The sequence below is a fragment of the Ursus americanus genome, chromosome 29, assembly GCF_024610735.1.
Source record: "Ursus americanus isolate L20-20 chromosome 29, mUrsAme1.1.p, whole genome shotgun sequence".
NCBI classification, from domain to species: Eukaryota; Metazoa; Chordata; class Mammalia; order Carnivora; family Ursidae; genus Ursus; species Ursus americanus.
Window position 1 is genome coordinate 33,234,747 of NC_142155.1, and position 20,834 is coordinate 33,255,580.

The window sequence follows — 20,834 nt, forward strand, 5'->3', positions numbered from 1 at the left end:
ACAAGTGAGCCCTAAAGTAAACGACGGGCTTTAATTAATAATAACGATGATGATGATAATAATACCAATATTTGTTCATCAGTTATAGCAAATGCACGACACAGATGCAAGATGGTGATTACAGGAAAAACTGGTTCTGGGAAAGGAGTAGATCAGAACTCCCTGTACTTTCAATCTTTTAAAGTATTTTTTAAAAAATATATTTATTTATTTGTCAGAGAGAGAGAGCACAAGCAGGAGGAGCAGCAGGCAGAGGGAGAAGTAGGCTTCCCGCCGAGCAAGGAGCCTGATGTGGGACTCGATCCCAGGACTCTGGGATCATGACCCGAGCTGAAGGCAGACGATGCTTAACCAACTGAGCCACCCAGGTATCCCCCCCCTTTTTTCTTTTTTTTGTAAATCTAGAAGTGCTTTAAGAAATAAAATCTGCTAATTAAAAACATAAGAAATTTACAGACTCATCAAGAGTGTACATCTCCATCTTTGTTTATACTTTTGGTGACAAAATTTTGACAGATGTTCAATCTGATGGATCAAATTTAGTCTTTTATTATTATCTTAATTACATTTCCCTGTGTTCTACTCGGACTGAACATCTTTTCCAGACTGGAACTTTCCAAGTTTGCCTATTATAAATCACCTGTTCCTATCTTTTACCTGTTTTTCCAGTCAATTGTTGCTCTTTTGAATGTGGAATTGTAGGAGCTTTAAAAAAGTTTTTTTAAAAAAACTTGTTGTAAATGTTTTCCCACAATCTGTCATTTCTTTTTCAACTTGGATAATAATATCTTTTGTCCCATGGGGAGTTTTAAATTTGAAGGAGTTTGGCCTGGAAATGGGCCTCTGGGGAGCCACGTGATCTGAGCCAGAGCTCAGGGAGAGCCCATTTCTCTGGCTGGTCTCGATCTTGTTCTAGATTCCTCGAGCTGAACCCTGAGCTCTCTGCTGCAGTGTGTCTGTTTAGGCTCCTCTTGGCCATGTTCTGAAACTGGCACAGCTTTATCTAATGGGATGAACCTGGCTAAAGAGATTAGCGAGATGTCTTGTGGTCCCCACTTTTAATCTGCAGCGTTCAGGCTCTCCCTGCTTGGCTGGGAAGGAAGCTGCAGGATCATCTCGGAGACCCGGCCCCTTCATGAGCTGCGCCTCTGCGGCCCGTTACCACGACTAAGTTAACGGGGGGTCCCAGGCTAAGGGGCTCAACATGGGCAGCTCCCAGGGCAGCTCCCTGCAGCGTGGGCCATCCGCTCCCTTCCCAAGGCCCTGAGTTTTCAGCCCCCGGGCTCACGAAGGTCAGGAGTGGGAGCTGCGCGGTGGGAAGCTGCCTGGACTGCACTCGGCAAGCATGGCGCTGCTGAAGGTCAAATTTGACCAGAAGAAGCGGGTGAAATTGGCCCAGGGGCTCTGGCTCATGAACTGGCTCTCTGTGTTGGCCGGCATCATCATCTTCAGCCTAGGGCTCTTCCTTAAGATCGAACTGCGGAAGAGGAGCGATGTGATGAATAATTCAGAGAGCCATTTTGTGCCCAACTCCTTGATAGGGATGGGGGTGCTGTCTTGTGTCTTCAACTCTCTGGCTGGCAAGATCTGCTATGACGCCCTGGACCCTACCAAGTACGCCAGGTGGAAGCCCTGGCTGAAGCCATACCTGGCTGTCTGTGTCCTCTTCAACATCGCCCTCTTGCTGGTGACCCTCTGCTGCTTCCTCATGCGGGGCTCACTGGAGAGCACCCTGGCCCACGGGCTCAAGAACGGCATGAAGTACTACCGAGACACAGACACCCCTGGCAGGTGTTTCATGAAGAAGACCATCGACATGCTGCAGATTGAGTTCAAATGCTGTGGCAACAATGGCTTTCGAGATTGGTTTGAGATTCAGTGGATCAGCAATCGCTACCTGGACTTTTCCTCCAAAGAAGTCAAAGAGTGAGTGGTCTCCGGTCCTGGGGTCAGAGCTAGACGGGGACTCGGAGGCCCATGGGGGTGCACTGTGTGCATAACTTGGTACTGTACGTGTGAGGCTGGATTCAGTTGGCCCATATGAAATTGCCAATATGCTAACACTTTTGACCTATAAAGATGGCGATATCATATGCGCCACCTCATGTCTGGCTAAGGAATGTCTGGGAGGAAGGTGTCAAGTTATAGAAGTTGTTTGGATAGAAGTCTCCAGGGAGGAAGACCCAGCCAGGAATGTGTGTCTGCTTCATACGGTAGGGATGGGGCATTCGCAGGTCACAAATACGGAGATGTTATTTGGCTCTTTGTCCTACTCACTCAAAATGTATGCATTCAGTCCCAGGAGCTTAAATTTCCTGGTTAGTTCTCCTGTTTTCCAGCCTTCTGACTTGGAGCATCTCAAGGTGTTTGTCCTTGGGTGTGGTGGAAAGAGCAGAGGACAGGGCAGTCAGGAGGTCTAGGCTATAGTTTTGGCTGTGTTGTAAATTAGCTTGTGACCTTGGGTAAGTCACTTGCCACTCTGGTCCTTTGGTCGCCCATCTTTTAAATGAAGGCACCGGAATAGATAATCTTGGGGGTCACCTCCTAGCTCCGTCTAGAGCCTGGCATACAGCAGGTGCCCATTAAATACCTGCTGGTGTTTACTTCTTGAATCACGACAGTATGACACCGTGACATTTCTAAAGTATTTGTGGTGTGTATAAAAATAAAACCCTGAGCTGCAGTGTAGGGAGGTACTGGTGAGCCAGAGCTGGAGGTGACAGCGGCTGACTCCGGCACGCTGCTCTCCCCAAGAGACCCACCATTATGGGTCTCAAGTCGTTTTCCAGGGAAAGGGCAGCCTGCCCTGAGCCCATGGCTCATCCTGTCCTCTTCTTTCTGTCCCATTCAGCCCACTCCCTGGCTGAAGCAAGGGGTCAGGTGTTCATCCAGTGTTGTCCTGGGTAAGGCTGGAGAGTCCAGGGGGACTTGCACGCAGGGTACAGGGCACACTGGCAGCAGGGCACGGCTGAAGCCCAGATGGGCTAGCTTAGCTGCAGCTCAGGGGGAAGGGAAGTCAGACTGAAGGTCACTGCTTGGGCTTCTATTTTCTCTGTGGGTGGGGATTACTGCTATAAATCCCCAGTCAAGGAGAGGCTTGTAAACCGCTTTGCCCTTTCTAGGTGACAGGTCTTACAGGGACAGCACAAGGTGGTAGGACTTACACAAGGTGCCGCAGGAGGGACAAGCAGAATTCCTGGGGATGGGAGTGGGAGAGGGGGAGAAGCGGAAACAGCCTTTGTGAGCAAACAAGAAAGGACTTTCACTTTTTCCTGTCATTTCCCTTGATTGCCTTCTGCACAGAGTTAGTCGTTGGAGAGACTTACAAAGCCTCTCTGTAATCCCCAAATCTCCTTTTGTCCCAGAGCAGAGAAATTCTCCAGGTTGTTCTACTCCCAATGGTTGGCATATCTAAATTTTCAGGTAAACAGTAAGCTTGATCCAAACCACCTCCCCGTTTCATACTAACTCACTGGAGTGAAACTATCCTAACTCCACTGATGTAAAAAAAGTTTCTCAGTTACACAAAAAAATACGGTGACAACATTAAGAAAAAAACAAAAACAGGAAAAAGAATTCAAGCCAGATTCTCACCCACAACCGAGGAATGGCTTTAATTTTCCCCCATTTTGATTTAGTCTTGTTAACATTTACATAGTCAATTGTGTAACCATGATATAAATACAAGCGAACGCCCCATTTTGTAATTTGATAATACAGTATTGCGTGATGTTCAAAATAATCGTTCCCTCCCAACATTGTTTAAATATAATTGACAAATAACACAGTGTACATTTAAGGTGTGGAACACGTTTATTCATACACTTACGCACTGCAAAGCAATGACTACTGTCCCTTTAGCTAACAGCAGCATCATGGCACATAATGACCATCGCTTTTTTGTGCTGGGAACATTGAAGATGGACTCTCTGAGCAGGTTTCAAGGATATAATACAGTACTGTTAATTACATCCACCATGCTGTACAGGGGTCCCCAGAACTTATCACTGGAAGTCTGTCTGCTTTGACCAACATCTTCCCTTCCCTCTCTCTGCCCCCAGCAACCCCCTGTCTAGTCTCTGTTTCTATGTGTTTGGTTTTTTATTTTATTTTAAAGATTTATTTATTTATTTGTGAGAGAGGGACAGACAGAACATGAGCAGTGGGGAGGAGGCAGAGGGAGAGGGAGAAGCAGGCTCCCCACTGAGCAGGGAGCCCAACTTGGGGCTGGATCCCAGGACCCTGAGATCATGACCTGAGCCGAAGGCAGATGCTTAACCAACTGAGCCACCCAGGTGCCCCTGTGTTTGGTGTTTTAGATTTTACATGTAAGTGATATCACGCAGTATTTGTGTAAAATGATCATGTTTACTGGTTCATCATATTACACTCACTGAATGGACACACCGAGGCAGGCATTTAGGCTGTTCTTATTTGCTTCTATTGGTAACCTTAGAGTAGGCTTCTTTGAGGCTTTTGCTTCTCTCTTTGTCTCTATCACTCTCTTTCCAGGTGGAAAAGTATTTATTGGCTGTAACTTTCCACAAAGCTAGTCTTAAGACACAATGGTACATCGAGCCTTACATCGAAAACCGGGGATGTACTGTATGGTGACTAACATAATATAATAAAAAATCATTATTAAAAAAAAAAAAAGACACAATGGTAGAACTGAAATGCCTTTCTCCTCTCCTGAATCTCCCACGATAGTCATACTCCTGTGCTGCTAAGGGCACAGCCTGGTAGGGTCACCTTCACAGAGAGAGGACCACGTCACTGCTTTCCACAATTTCTCACATTGATAACCAGTGGACAGCACCTGTGAGCGAGGGAAGGCTCCTGGGCCATGGGGTGGCACTTCCTCCCTTTCCAGATCCTCAAATTTTTTTTCTTATCTTGACCGCTTTACTTAGGAGGATTATTAAGTTTTCCTGACCAAGCTGGCCACCGAAAATCCTTCTCTGAACAATCTAAAGTGTATTTATTTTTTTGAGAGGCCAAGCCCTGAGAAGTGGTAAGCATTTACGTTTCTCTGGCTTTTCTCAGAGGCAGCCTCAGGGCAAGGATCACTAGGCAGCAGAAGTAGAGAGAGTTGGGGGTGGGGCCTGGCAGGAAGCCAGGACCAGGGAGCAGCATTATCCTCCACCAAGAGTTTTTAAAAAAGATTTTGTTTATTTATTTGACACACAGAGAGAGCGCGAGCACAAGCAGGGGGAGTTGGAGAGGGAGAAGCAGGTTTCCCGCTGAGCAGGGAGCCCGATGCAGGATTCAATCCCAGGACACTGACTTCATGACTTGAGCCGAAGGCAGATGCTTAACTGACTGAGCCACTGAGGCACCCCTTACAGCAAGATTTTTTTTTTTTAAAGATTTCTTCACCCTTTTCTCTTTTTCCTCTTCCCACCAAATTCAGAGGAGCCAATAAAAAGCCTGGGGTGGGCGTCAGTCTCCTCCTTGACCCTGACTCTGGGAGGCGATCCCAGGAGCAGTGAGCTGGTCGGAGGGTGGGAAGTCTACAGAAAATGCACTGAACTCCTCAGTGACGTTGGTCCTGGGTGGCGGCAGTGTCTAGTGGCCATGGCTTCTGGTCCTTTCTGCAGGCTCTGCCCCTGGAGCCTCTCTCTCCATTCCATATGTACATCGCTGGACTGGGCTACAGAAAACACTTCCAGTGTGGCTCCTGAGAGGTGGAGCTGGAGTCCTGCACACAGGACTCCCTGGGACCTCCCCAGCTATGCCCCTCCTCCAGTGGTCCTGCAGGAAACTGAGCACAGAGCTTGTAGTCCTGGTAACATGGAGGGGTGGCTCGTGAAGGGTGTTTGGAGATTTCTTTGGGGGATCTTTAAGATCAAGGACTGTTTCCTGAAGGCTCCTGGCTTAAACAATATCAATTGAAGATTTTTTTAAAAGATTTTTTTTTTTTATACACTTGAGAGAGACAGTGAGAGAGAGAGAGAGAATAAGCAGGGGAGAAGCGCAGAGGGAGAGGGAGAAACAGACTCCCCGCTAAGCAGGGAGCTCAGTGTGGGGCTTGATCCCAGGACTCTGGGATCATGACCTGAGCCGAAGGCAGATGCCTACCTGACTGAGCCAACCAGGCGCCCCACCCCAGACTTTTCATGAGTTTAGAATCTCCCCACCCGCGCCACCGCAGCTGTCCTAGGCAAATAGCCCGCTGGCCACATCCCAACCCCAGTCTGCCCCATCACTATGTTGCCAGGTCCCACATTTATTCGGCACAAAACCCCTCCCTGGCGGGTTTATAATTCTTTTAGGTGTTGTTATCTCTATTTTATATATGAGGGATCTCAGGTTGGATCTCACAGCAAGAAGCAGGAGCCATTTTTTAAGAACCAGGCTTACTGAGATGATTTCACATTCCTTACACCTCGCCCACCGAAAGAGGAGTGTTCAATGGATTTGGTATGTTCACAGAGTCGTGCTACCAGTCAATACCACGGCCCATCTTAGAACATATTCACCACATGGCAGGGACACCCCGTGCCCTCTGGCTTTCATTCCCTAGGCTCCCATGGTCTGGCTCTAAGGAACCACTAGCTTCCTCTCTGTCTCTATATTCCTCCCTCTTCTACACATCTCATTTGAATGAAATCATATAATATTGGTCCGTTTGGGGCCTGGCTCCTTTGACTTTAGCATAATGTTTTCCAAGTTCAACCATGTTGCCACATTTGTTGGAACATCCTTCCTTTTTATGGACAAATAAACTCCCGTTGTACGGAGCGCCAGGTTGTAGTTCTCCCCTTCCGCTCGACTGTGCTGCTCGCCAGCGATGTTGGTCGCCTCGTATAGCTTCCGTGTTACAGCAACGTGTGCTCTGCTGACTGACTGAAGCTTTGCGTCATCCAGGCCACACCGTCCTCTCCCATCCGGTCTTTCTCGGTCTTCTTGTCCTCCATGTCGTCCTCCTCCAGAGCGACAGTGGAAGGTGTGGGCGGAGATGACCTAGCTTGAGAAACTTCTGTGCATTAAGACTGAATTCCAGTTCTTCTGTGCCTGGGTCTCGGGTAATCGTGAGGCGGCCGCGCAGAAACCAGAGACGCCGCAGAGGCTCCCTGCGGCCTGCGGCCGGCGAGGCTGGGCTCTGCTCTACCCTGTGTGTTTACCTTCTCACTGGCTCTGGCCTGGTGCTCCTGGGGGTGGGGAGACATGCCCCCTTATTACCGGGGGAGGTCTCCGAGGGAGGAGCAGAGTCCTCAGCGAGCAGATGCCTCCCTCAGCGACTGCATCTTCAGAGCATTATCGGGACACAGATTTGTAGTTCTCAGCCAGGCTTCTTTTATTTTATTGCATTTTTCAACTTTCATCATGGAAAATTTCAAGCATTCAAGAAAAATAGAGATCATGACTTTCCATGTACACCTCTCCTAGCTTCAACAAATACACACATCTTCACTTTCTTGTTTCATCTATACCACTCTCCCAAACACACATTATCCCCTCTGAGTATCTCAAAGCAAATCCTGGGCGTCATTTCCTTTCACCTGTAAATACTTTAGGAGGCATTTCTAACAGGTACAGAGGGTTTGTTTTTTGCCGTTTTGTTTTTGTTTGACCTAAGCACAAGAGTAATCATGCCCAACTAAAGCAGCAACAAGACCATCGAATATCTAGTCTGTTCAACTTTCTATGATTGTCTCAAGCTATCTTTTACGGTTGGTTCGTTCAAATCAGGATCTGAACCAAGCCCACACTTTGCATTTGGTTCTTTGATCACTTTTGCCTCTTTTACTCTACAACAGTTACTGTCATGCCACGTGTGTATTGAAGGAACCGGGCTATTTGTCCTGAAGAATTCCTCACATTCTCAATTTGGCAATTGCAGCCAAGTTGTGTCATCTAACTTGTTCTTCTGTCGCCTGCATTTCCCCATCAGTTAGGGCTGAGGTGTGCTTGGATTCAGGTTTGGTTTTAGCAAGAACACTTCTTAGGGTGTCCTGTGGATCTTAATACATCGCGTGAGGAGGGACGAAGTCTTCGGCTAGTTTATAACAATTCCTTTAAAGCTTCCCCCTGCTCTCAGGATGAGCAGAGTTTTAGTGTCTTGGGGTGAGAGGCCTTGGCACCAGGAACTGTCAGCCAGGAGGGCTTGGCCTGGAACCCTCAGTGTGAAGGAGAAGTGGGCACCAAGCTCTCTCACCTTCCCATCCTACTCAGGGAATCCACAGGCTACAGGCTTCTGTTCACTCTTTCTGAACAATTACAGACATCTCAAGATGACTAGACCTTGGCTAGAGCTCCCCAAGGGCAGGACTGACTCTCTCCTCAGACTGGGGTTCCTTGCTGTGTCTCCCCCTCAGAGTGGGGCTTTCTGAGGGCAGGACTATATCTCCCTGCTCAGACTGCGGCTTCCTGAGGGCTGTGTGGTTTCTCCCTCTCAGACTGGGGCTTGCTGAGGACAAGGCCCAGGACAGCAATGGGGAGGCAGGACTGGCTTGATGGAGGCTGGAACTTCCCCGGGCCCCCAGTCTGGGATCTGTTGGGGTTCTACACCTCTGGAAGTAGCCCTCCTTCTCCTCTAGAAGCATCACCTTGTTTACTTCGTGCTTGCCCTGGTTCCAACCACAGATTAAGAACCCCACTCACCCTCTTAAGACAAAGCCAGGCGAGGAGAGCTCCTTAGGTGGTGAGCTGGCTATTTATATCAGAGTATTTCCCAGGTTACAAATCTTGCTCTGCTCAGGGCTCACCAGGGCTTGTAAGGGTCTTAAGAAAAGACTGTTTTCTAGAATACTCTCCCATAGCCAAGTCATATATGACTTGGGAAAATCATCATGTCAGAATTTTCCTGGAAAAACCAACATAATTTAGGAGGTAAATCAATAAATCATCGAGGAAAGCCATATGGAAATAAACAGTAGGGGGAGTGAGGAAGGCAGGAGTATAACTGATAATGAGTCAGTCCCCAGCTGGAATGCTAGCTGAGTGATACTTGTGGAACCTTGGCAATTCACTTGACCTCTGTCAGACTCAGTTTTCTCATCTGACAAATGACATGACAGGGGTGCGGGAGAAAGTAAATGGAATAAGACACATAGAGCAGTTGGTGTACAGCAGTACAGTATTAGTATTCCCTTGAAGGTTTCTTTTTTGAGTAGTTATGGACTAAAGTACTGCAGGTGGTGAGGGGAGACACAGTGCTGCACCAGGGACCCCAGTGTGAGGGGGAGACAGAGCTCTCCCCTCAGGGAGCCCCTATCTGAGGGGGAGAGACACAGTCCTGACCCTGGGAGTCCCAGTCTGAGGGGCGAGACATAGCTTTGCCTTAACAAGGCTAGCAAGGTGACTTATCCATTTGGGGGAGTGAGTTAGGTGAGGTGGGAAGTTAAGGGCTCCCCAGAAGGCCAGTGTGCAGAGTGAGGGTAGCTCAGAGCCTTTACTGGCCTCAGCTCACATGACTGCAGGCCTGGCCTTCACTTCAGATACACATGTAGTATGTACGAGGCAGGTCCGTAGGCTTTACCCCAGCTTAATACACCTGGAGAGTGCATCAGGAGTGAGAACAGTGGACAGGAAAGGGCTTCTGGGACAGGGAACAAAGGAGGAGATCATGCTTTCCCAGGAAACTTAAGCAGAAGAGCCAACAGACAGGAAGAACCTGAGAGACTCTGAAGAATCTCTGGGGGAAGGAATGGGAGATTACTGGGGGCTGGTCTTCCACTTCCTCTTTGGCTTTGGGTGAGGCTGGGGCACCACTTCTTCCTCTGTAGAACAATCTCGTGGATTGCAAGGTCCTGCCCAGGTGGCCATAGGTGGGCATTCTTTGAGGGCCTGTGTCAAGTGTATTTCACACCTTGCCTCATTTAAAGCTCCCCCACAGCTCCCAAGAGGGTAAACCCCACCTCACACAGGTCCAGAGGATGAAGTTCCACAGATCAGAAATGCTGATTTGGGACTCAAAGGCTGGCTCACTCTATTATACCCACTCTTCCCATGGGAACATTGGGAATGGCCCAGGTGGGATGTTGTGCTGGTGGGAGCAGGCTCAAGGGACAGCCTGCAGGTAGGGAAGAGGGACAAACAGCATTTGAGCTCAGAGACCCCCAGCCTCAAGGAGACTGGGGGTGGGAGACTACTGTCTGCTCAGTTGTGCAAGCTCAAGTGGGGGACAGGACTCCCAAACTGATGGTCTTTCTGCTTCAGTCCTCCCACCTTGGACTACCCAGGGTCCCACTACCAGATGCTGAGCTGGGGCTGCAGGGGGAGAGCAGAGTGGTTTCTGCTCCCACTGTGCTCTTGGTGCACTCAATTGGGCTCAAGCAAGAACTGCAGTAGCAACCATTTCAGTCAGTGACAAATGTCTAATAGGGCTTGCCTCAGGCCAGCGGTGAGCTCTGCTCTCACAGACATGGTTGCTGTCCTCGCAGAAGATTCTCATAGTCTCTTCTTCCTGGTTGGCAGAAACCCCGCCACCTGCTCACGAGTGACTCTTGCCCAGTGGTGTTGAGTGGTCTGTTCCATTGTCACAGCTGTTTCCTGAGAGCACACAGAGCACATGTGAAGGCTCTTGTTCCATCAACACACCCAGGCGTGGCCATGAGTCCACGCTTATTGTGCCCTTATTACATACCAGACACTCTTGTAAGACTTTTAACATGCATCCCTTCATATTATCCTCATGTCAGCTCCATTTTACAGATAAGGAAGCTGAGAACTGGAGAGGCGAAAGCAATTGTCCAGAGGAATGAACTGGGAGTAAATTCAGGTGGTCCCGCTCTTATCATTTTCCTGGGTCCCCTGTGTACCCAGGGCCACCCATTCTCTGGGCAAGGGTCCTGCCCAGGAAGTAGAGGTCAGGGACTATAAAGCGTGTGGAAATATGGTCACCATAACCCAGGCGATGATTGTTCTGGAACCAAGGAGGCCACATTGTGCAGAACCTTCCTAAAGTCTTAATCATACTGATCAACAGACGGTTCACAGTAAAGGAAACACAAATGACCCTTCAACATATCAGAAGATACTCAACTTCATTCATAATGAGGAAAGTGGTAATTAAAATAACCTTGAGATACTATTTGCCATCTATCAGGGTGACAAAGGTAAAAAATCAGACCTGTGTGGGTATGGCCATAAACGGTAGGTTGTCTCATGCATGTCTATTGGGGATGTGATTGTACAAACTCCAGGGAGAAATATGGCAGGGATCTAGGGCAATCACAGATGGACCCACCCTTTGATGCAGGGATACCTCCTCTAGGAACTGACCCCGTAGATATATTCACAATATCCAAATATTGACAGGAGACTGGGAAAATCCTCAATATCCAGCAGTAGGGAACTGACTAGTACCCATGGACCATCTGCACAATGGTGATACCATGCAGCTCATTAAAAACCTGGAGAACACTCTCCACTAGTAGACATAAAAAATCTCTAAGGTGTTGCTAAGGGAAAAAAGAAAGGTTCAAGACAGTACATTTCCATTGGGTAAAAAACGGAAGAATAAGAATATTTGCAGAATCTGTGTTTGCTTGTCATGTATGAAGCCTTTTTAGAAGGACAGACAATTGGCTACAGTTGGGGGGACCTGGAGGTCAACGGACAAGAATGAGAGGGAGACTAAACATGGACATTTAGAAGCTAAACATTGAAATTATCATTTCAATGAACATTGTTGAAAACAATTTTTTAAAGATTTTATTTATTTATTTGACAGAGATAGAGACAGCCAGCGAGAGAGGGAACACAAGCAGGGGAGTGGGAGAGGAAGAAGCAGGCTCCCAGCGGAAGAGCCTGATGTGGGGCTTGATCCCAGAACGCTGGGATCACGCCCTGAGCCAAAGGCAGATGCTTAACCACTGCACTACCCAGGCGCCCCAAAACAATTTCTTTTTTTAAAATGTTTTTTAAAAAGATTTTGTTTATTTGAAAGAACGTGAGAAAGAGAGAGAGCACAAGTGGGGGGAAGGGCAGAGGGAGGGGGAAAAGCAGACTCCCTGTTGAGCAGGGAGCAGCACGTGGGGCTCAATCCCAGGACCTGAGATTATGACCTGAGCTAAACGCAGATGCTTAACTGACTGAGCCACCCAGGCGCCCCTTGAAAACAATTTCTTTCTCTTCCTCTCTCCCTCTCTCTCTTTCCTTTCCTTTTTTCTCTCTCTCTCGCTTTCATTTCTTTACTTATTTTTGAGGTATAGTTGACATGCAACATTATATTAGTTTCAGGATACGACATATGATTTGCTGTTTGGATAACATGCAAAATGATCACCACAATAAATCTAGTTAGCATCCATCATCATACACAATTACAGAATGTTTTTCTTGTGATAAGAAACTTTAAGAGTTACTCTCTTGGCAGCTTTCAAATAGGCAATACAGATTATTAACTATAGTTGCCCTGCTGTATCTTACATCCCCGGGACTTATTTATTTATTTTAAAGATTTTATTTATTTATTTGACAGAGACAGGCAGAGAGAGAGGGAACACAAGCAGGGGGAGTGGGAGAGGAAGAAGCAGGCTCATAGCGGAGGAGCCCGATGTGGGACTCGATCCCGGAACGCTGGGATCATGCCCTGAGCCGAAGGCAGACGCTTAACGACTGCGCTACCCAGGCGCCCCCGGGACTTATTTATTTATAACGGGAAGCTTGTACTTTGGTCACCTTCATCCATTTTACCCACCTCCCACACAAGACTCTGGTAACCACGAAATTTTCTCTGTATCTATAAACTTGTTTTTTTGGCTTGTTTTGTTTTTAGATTCCACATATAAGTGAGATCAAATGGTATTTGTCTTTATTATTTCATTTAGCACAATGTTCTCAAGGTCCATCCATGTTGTTGCAAATGGCAAGATTTTCTTTTTTATAGATTTCTTTTAAAGATTTTAAAGATTTCTTTTTTTATAGCTGAATAATATACCATTGTGTGTGTATATCAAAGTTTCATTATCCATTCACCCATCAATGGGCACTTAAGTTGTTCCCATGTCTTGGCTTTTATAAATAATGCTGTAATGAACACAGGGACACATATATCTTTTCAACTTAATGTTTTCTTCTTTCAATATTTTATTTTTAAGTAATCTCTACACCCAATGTGGCGCCTGAACTCACAACCCCGAGATCAAGAGTCACATGCTCCACTGACTGAGCCAGCAGGTGCCCCTTGAGTTTATGATTTCATTTTCTTTGAGTACCCAGAAGTCGAATTACAATTTCTATTTTACATAATTACAGGTTTTCTATTTTTATGTTGTAAAAGTATGCTGCTATTATGTCATGCAATGTTCATGTTCAACTTGAACTTTTTACTCAAGATAACATGTATACACTCAGGTGCACAATCTTACGGGTGAAGCTTGATGAACTCTGGCACATAAAGACACCTGGGTAACCTCACTCAGGTCAGATAGGACACACCCAGATGCCTGATGAAGATGGGGAGAGCTTTCACTGTAAAGATGTCTGCCCCTTCTGAATTCTCAACCCACATGAATGTATGTTGTGCCCTAACCAAATATGGAAATGCAAAAGGAATGTGTGCTGCATCCTTCAGGTGAGTAAGGAGATCCCACCTGGCTAGGGGCACAGTTCACTGTGGACAGCAAACAAGCTGAGGGCAAGGACTGTAACTGTTTCCAGTCTCATTCCCTGCCCCCACACAGGCCTTGGGCCATAGCAGGACTTCTGGAAACATCTCCTGAACAGAACAGATCTGGCCAGAGGGGGACTTGTCCTTAGTGACTTGTTATTGGGATACAAAAGGTTGGAGAGGGGGCTGAGGTTTAGCTAAAGGCTGTTGGCCATGAATGCTAGACAGTCTTGTCCCAGTCACCACCTGTCCTGCTCCTCTTCCCACCAGCCTGACATGGTTCCGAATAATCACTGCTTGCCAGGGCCTGGTAGTACACAGTGTGGTTGGATGCAGTTCTGTATTCCTTATTGACTGGCTTCTTGGTTTATCATCTGTCTCAACCCTCCAGGACATAAGCTTTAGGAAGGCAGGGACATTGGTTCTCTAGGGTCATTTCTCCATCTTCAGCTCCTAGAACAGTGGCCAGCACATAGTAGGCGCACAGCAAATATTTATCGAGAATGAATGAATGAATGAACAAATGGATGAATGAATATTATAGCTTTTCAGAAGCAGGGGATGGGGGGGGGAACTGGCCCCTGGTGAGAAATCCAAGAAGCCCCTCTCAAGCCATCTTTCTCCTCTAGTCGCATCAAGAGCAATGTGGATGGGAGATACCTGGTGGATGGTGTTCCCTTCAGCTGCTGCAACCCCAGCTCACCACGGCCCTGCATTCAGTACCAGCTCACCAACAATTCGGCGCACTACAGCTATGACCACCAGACAGAGGAGCTCAACCTGTGGGTGAGCGGCTGCAGAGCCGCCCTGCTGAGCTACTACAGCAGCCTCATGAACTCCACGGGCGCTGTCGCGCTCCTCGTCTGGCTCTTCGAGGTAGGCTTTGGGTCACGTGGGGGAGAGGGAAGACGGAGTCACCTGCCCTTTTTGGATTGAATGGGTGGGGCCTGGCCTGGAGTGCTTGTCTCTCTCCTCGGAACCAGCCCTCAGCCTCAGGCAGGCCTAAGTTTGAATCCCAGCAGCTCCACTACTTTTTGTTTCTTTCCTATCACTCAAAAAATAGTTATTGTAGGGGCGCCTGGGTGGCACAGCGGTTAAGCGTCTGCCTTCGGCTCAGGGCATGATCCCGGCGTTACGGGATCGAGTCCCACATCAGGCTCTTCCGCTATGAGCCTGCTTCTTCCTCTCCCACTCCCCCTGCTTGTGTTCCCTCTCTCGCTGGCTGTCTCTATCTCTGTCAAATAAATACAATCTTAAAAAAAAAAAAGTTATTGTAGGTGAAATTCACAGAACATAAAATTAACCATTTAAAGTGAGCAATTCAGTGGCAGTTAGTACATTCACAATGTTGTGTAACCACTACCTCTATTTAGGTCTAAAAGATTTCCATCACTCCCAAAGAGAAGCTCATACCCACCAAGGAGCATACTCCCCACCTCTTCCCCCCCCCCCCCCCAGCCTCTGGCAACCGTTAATCTGTGCTCTGTCCTTGTCATTTACCTATTCTGGACATTTTATATAAATGCCATCATAAAAAATTTATAAAATACATGGCATTTCCTGTCTGGCTTCCTTCACTTTGCATGTTTTAGAGGTTCATCCTGTGTCTTCGTTTTTTCAGTCTGAGGTCTTGGAAAGTTACTTAACCTTTCTGTTATAGGGGGCCGACAGCACTTAGCTTTGGGACTCCTGGGGGGCAAAAGGAGATAATACATACATTGTGTTCAGGAAATGGGAGCTATTTGGATTTGTGCTTCTCTGGAAACTCTGGCAGCAATCTACCTGTTATTCTAATCATTTGTGGGTTGTAAGGCTTAATTCCTCTCTGTACAGAGTTTGGGATTGTAGCCATTCATTCATTTATTGGAAGAGTTCGTTCTTAAACACCTAAGGTGTGCTAGGCGCTGTCCTGGGTGCTGAACAAGAGGACGTGTCAGTGAGTGGTAAACCAAGGTGGTACAGAGGGTGACTCAGGGGCTCCTGCTTTGAGCTGACAGCAGAAAATCCAGACCCCAAAATTCAGAAGTACAAAGCCAGAAACATTAGGTGGGGAAAGTTTGTCCATTAGAGAGATTCACTGAAATTTTCCTTTAAGTAAGTTGCTCTCTTAGTGCTATGGAAGTTCATACGTAGCTGTGCCCTCAGCTGAGATGACTACTTCTAACTCACCACATCACACTAGAGGTACTGTACAGACTGGCGGGGGGTGGGCTGGATGGGGAGGGAGGGCTTCTTTTAATGTTGACGCAAATGAATGACATTTTATTGGTCATTGAGTCCTTGAGGCATAGTCTTGGGAATGAGTGGGTAGAGACAGGCAAGAAGCTTACTGCTAGAAGGTCAGAAGGTCATGTCCCCTGAAAACCCATGAAAAGAGGGCTGAAAGGATAACAGAAGTCAGTGGGAAAACGGGGTTCCACTGGTTGCCTCTCAGTTTGCTCACCTTTCCAGGAAGCCAGTGACTGTATGAGATGAGGACCAGCTCACTAGAAACAGGGAGTAGTAAATGCCCTTGACTTTTAGTTGAGGTCTTTGGTCAGCAGAGCTCTGTAATGGGCACGAGGGTGGCTGAACTAACGCTAGGACTCTGGCCTGAGCCTTGCCCTCCTGGGCCTCATAATCCAGTTAGGAGGTGATATCTACTCATGAACCAAAGGGAAAACCATTACCAAGTGCAAAATTCATAATGCAGCAGTAAGCCTCCTTCAGGAAAGCAGGAGGGGATCAGAGTAGGAGCATGCACACCAGGAGGACTTCCTGGAGGAGGTGAGTTTTCCCACCATAACAGTATTTTATTAAACTTTCAACAGACAATGACAATAACGAAAACCTAAAACCACTAGTTACTAATGTCATCAACTACTGCAATGATAAATTGCTCCTTGAACACTGATTCAGTAGATGTTTACTGAGGCCCTACCATGACGGGGGTGCTGTTCTAGGGGCTGGGAGATTGAATGAACGACATGAATCAGGGGGTGGACATTCTCTATTAGCAGACTTCACCACCTGAAGTGTAACAGAGAGTAAACCAGGAATGTGTAGGAACAAGTGGGTAACACAATACAATAGAACAGTGAAAACAGTACTTACCACACTAATAACCAATTACAGCTGACACATCTATTCATCCTTACTGCACACCACGTACCGCGCTCTACACTTACTGACATGTCACAGCATGCACGTGAGGCAGGAGAAACTCCATCTGAAAATTTGTAAACCAGGTGAGTAAACTGAGGTTTCTTAGTCACATGGCTGGCTAAGCGCCAGGACTGGGGTTTGAACCCAGGCATTTTGGCACCATAGCCTGCTGCAGTGACTGCTAGTGAACAAATCCAAATAAATCACCCACTCATCCCCACACTAATCAAAACAACAGAAGTAGAGGAAACCACATACAACAATACTGTGTGCTGAGAAGGGGGTGACTTTAATTCTGTCTAGCAAATAGTTACCCAACACCCAATAGGTGCCAAGCACTGTGCTAGGAGTGGGGTGGGGGCATGAGGAGGAGGAGCCTAGGACTAATGCCCCAGAACGGGTGAGACCTGAGAGGAAGAGGGAGAATGAGTAGCAGGGCCACTCACTGAGGGCTGAAGCTGGATTAACAGGTGAATGTGGAGAAGAACAATGTTTTAGGCAAACAGCAAATGGTAAAGACCAGAGGGGAGAAAGCGTGGATTGGACCCTAAGAAGCCCAGGGTGGCCAGAGAGGAGAATGGGGCTGGAGATGAGGCTGGAGAAGAGGCAGCTATCTTGAGCACCAGGCCAGGCTGGTGGGCAGGCCCTCACCAACCCACACTCAATAGATCCTGCCACACTTGAAGGGCCCTGGGGATGAGGAGGCTGGTGGCTTGCACGGTTTCCTAATAGCTCCAGGCCCCACCCCCTTCTCCCAGACCTTCTCTAAGTCTCTTCTCCCCACCAGGTGACCATCACGATTGGCCTGCGCTATCTACACACAGCACTGGAAGGTGTGTCCAACCCTGAAGACCCTGAGTGTGAGAGTGAGGGCTGGCTTCTGGAAAAGAGCGTGTCAGAGACATGGAAGGCCTTTTTGGAGAGCCTGAAAAAGTTGGGCAAGAGTAACCAGGTGGAAGCTGAGGGTGCAGACGCAGGCCAGGCCCCAGAGGCTGGCTGATGGCCCCGGGGCCCCCTCCCCTCCTGAACGCTGAGAAGTAGCAGACTCCAAGAAAACGGATACCCCCCTCATCCAATCTGAATCTCCCAAGGACGGCCATCTTACAGAGACTCTTCTTGATGGTGGGATTTAAAGTTTAGGATCCCTAAAAGCATTTGGCAAACATTTGTTGAATGACTGACTTAAAAATGAATGAGCCCCTAGTCAGGCCCACTACTTTTGGGTATGTCCTCATGGTGGACTCGGGGGGCCTCTCAGCGGATCACTCTTCACAGCACAGGAATTCAGTACCACCCTGAAGCTACCAGCCACACTTGAGGACAGCTTCTCTTTTAAGAGTCTGCCATTACAAGCTCCAAGTTGCTTCATTCTATATCCAAAGCATCACTTGGTGCATAAACACAGGAATCTAAAAAATGTACTGGCCATGTTGTCATTTTTTTTTTTTTAATGCCAAGATTGACAGGTCAGCCATTTTATTTGTGTAATTGTGGAAGGAGGGGGACATTATACTTTTCTAAGAGTAATGCACTCTCCAAAGCACTGAGGGCTTCACAAGAGGAATTCTTCAATCATGGGGCAAAATAACTTAAAGATGGGATTATTTTCCTCACCAAAAACGTAGTTAAAGGCTACTTTTGTGTCACATTCCCATGCCCTCACTTAGTCTGGAGTGAGCCATGGGCTGAGGAAGTCAGGTTGTTGGCATTTCCAGCAATATCCCACCCCCTCAAGTGCCAGCTGATCTCCTGGCTTGTCTGTGGAAGCACTGGGTTAGGTGGCTGCCCTTTACTGGAAGAGGAGCCACAATGAGATAAGAGGCCATGCTTTGGAGACTAGGCCTCACCTCTTGGAGGGCCCAGGAACACCCACACAGGTGGCCATGACAGCCTCCATGGACAACACGAATGGTCTACAGGGGACGGCAAAGCATCCTCTGGGAGCTTCTTCCTGTTTCTTTCCCTAGATACCCATCCTGCAAAACGGTATTTCTGGAATGCCTCTGTGTTGAAGAAGATTCCTTGAGACAGTCCATCTTCCTGAGCTAGTGATGGAGAGAGAAATTTCAACTTCTCTAAGAGAAAAAAGGAAGCTTTTAGGGGAAGAAGAGAATGACTTCATTACTGTTCTAATGGCATTTAGTGGGGAGAAAATAAAGACTTTTGGTGCTGCCTGGGGCATGTTCTGGGGCTCTAATTCTCCCGGGCACAGGATCAGATCAAAGATATTGGGACACTGTCAGATTTTGGTCCCAGGTTTAATTTAATTAGACTTCTGAGTCTCCTTGAGACCAAAGAATGGTCCACATTGAAAATGCTGAGGGAGTCAGCCACCTCTGACGAGGGTCCTGGAACTCTCCCCCCTCAGGAGTGCTGAGAAACATCGTGAAAGTGCTGCTCTAGGCCCACGTGTAACTATGCTGTTAACAGCTGCATGATAGACATTAAAAATTATATGGTGTGAAAACTGCTTGTGTTAAATGCCTATCTTAGCCTATTTGACAGTATAGGACAGCATCCCCAACTCCAGCTAGTATTTGTTAACAAAACCAAACTGACCCTAAAAGGAAGCATAGTTACTGATCAGGGTAGCTATGTTTCAACAAGGTGGGTGTTACTTCTCTCCCTCTTACCATCTCCTGTCTGTAAGAACGGTGATTATAAGGTTATCCAAATAATCTAAACATTTGCTAGTTTAGACCACAGCTGAATTCATTTAATATTTTAGTATGTGGAATCGTAGTTTAGTGATTCAAGCAAAAATTCCAAACCATCTTTTTTCCTGCTCTGGTCAAAACCTATTTTCCCAAACAAGGAACTATGAGTCTTTCTGGGCCAGGTTATAGGGCAGATATAAATCGGAGAGCTGCTGGGACGACCAAGGGTGAACTGACTCTACAGTGAATATCCCTGGTTGGTTCAGAGCGGCCTTAGGGCGAGCTGCGTTTCTCTGGTCTTCTCGGGTAGCTGCCGGCAAGACTGTACCAGGACCTCCTTATGTCTAACCTCAGTCTTTCCTGGGACCAGTGTAAATTCATTTCTCCCAAGGGACTCAGCCAGGTTTTCAAGTTTGGCAGGCCCAGCCCTGATAGGATGAGAGGTAAAGGCAGCACTTTAGGGCTTTTACACTTTTAAAACACTTACCCACCCCATAGTGAAGTAGGTACTAGCTGTTTGGTTTTGAACATTTAGGAAGGCAAGTATCCTAGAATCTGTGGCTTCAGTTTAAGAACCCATAGTCTCTTGCAACACTTTCAAGCCCAGGACTGAGCCACCAGTAAATAAACCCCAAGTAACCTCAATACAGGTTAATAAGATTAAGTGCTTGCTCTGCACGCTCCCCTGCCCCTCCTTGTCCGGGCATCTGTAATGCTAGGGCAGCAGGTTTGCAGCTTAGCCAGGAGCTGGAGGTGGAGGGACGGGGGCCAAGACAATTAGGGCCTCTGACCTACTACTGGATAAGAACATGGCTCCTGAGGACAGTGCAGCCGAACAGCAGCACTGTGTGTTAGGAATAGGAATGTGGCAGGGGCGGGGGGTGGGGACAGTATGTAAGTCAGGGAGAGCGGATGCCTTCCTGGTCCTCAGTGGACAGGAAACTGGCTTGAAGGGAGGAAACATCAGTCCTTAAATCCTTATGGTATGCTTTGTCCTCCCAAACAGAGGATGAGTATAAACAGCAAAGTTAGAGAATGTTGGGCAAAGATGGTACACAGTCAGTTAAGATAAAGGGGCAACTCCTAGCTATTTACCCAAGGGGAATGGAAACATACATCCACACAAAAACATTAATGTTTTCACTTTTTTCGTATCACCAAAAACCACCCAAATGTCATCCTTCACACCTGGTAACTGCATAAACATCTGCACAATGGAACGTGGCTCGGCAACCAAAAGGAACACGGATGATTCTCCAATGCTTTAGTCTTCTTAGTGAGAGAAGCCAGGCTCAAAAGGCTACATGTGATATATATTTATATAACATTCTGGAAGAGGCAAAACAAAGGGAAAGATTAGTGGTTGCCTGGGGTCAGATGGGGAAAGAAGGTGACCATAAAGGGACTTGAGGGAGCTTCATGAGGAGAACTGTTCTATTTGATTGTAGTGGTTGTAAACAACTGTATGCATT

The 20,834-nt window shown here is 47.3% G+C and overlaps 1 protein-coding gene across 1 annotated transcript; it reads left to right on the forward strand.

Moving 5' to 3' along the window:
• The first annotated feature begins 225 nt into the window (after positions 1-225).
• On the forward strand, positions 226-19,266 carry PRPH2 (peripherin 2). Its single transcript, XM_045800679.2, has 3 exons — positions 226-1,926; positions 14,191-14,437; positions 17,493-19,266. Exons 1-3 carry the CDS (start codon positions 1,346-1,348, stop codon positions 17,703-17,705), a joined length of 1,041 nt encoding a protein of 346 aa, XP_045656635.1. The 5' UTR covers positions 226-1,345; the 3' UTR covers positions 17,706-19,266.
• The last annotated feature ends 1,568 nt before the right edge of the window (positions 19,267-20,834 follow it).

Bases quoted from the DNA above. Each gene is read 5' to 3' on its own strand.
- PRPH2 (XM_045800679.2), top strand. From the start codon at position 1,346: ATGGCGCTGCTGAAGGTCAAATTTGACCAGAAGAAGCGGGTGAAATTG. The intron at 1,927-14,190 runs GTGAGTGGTCTC...TTTCTCCTCTAG, and splicing joins TCCTCCAAAGAAGTCAAAGA to TCGCATCAAGAGCAATGTGG. The intron at 14,438-17,492 runs GTAGGCTTTGGG...TCTCCCCACCAG, and splicing joins TCCTCGTCTGGCTCTTCGAG to GTGACCATCACGATTGGCCT.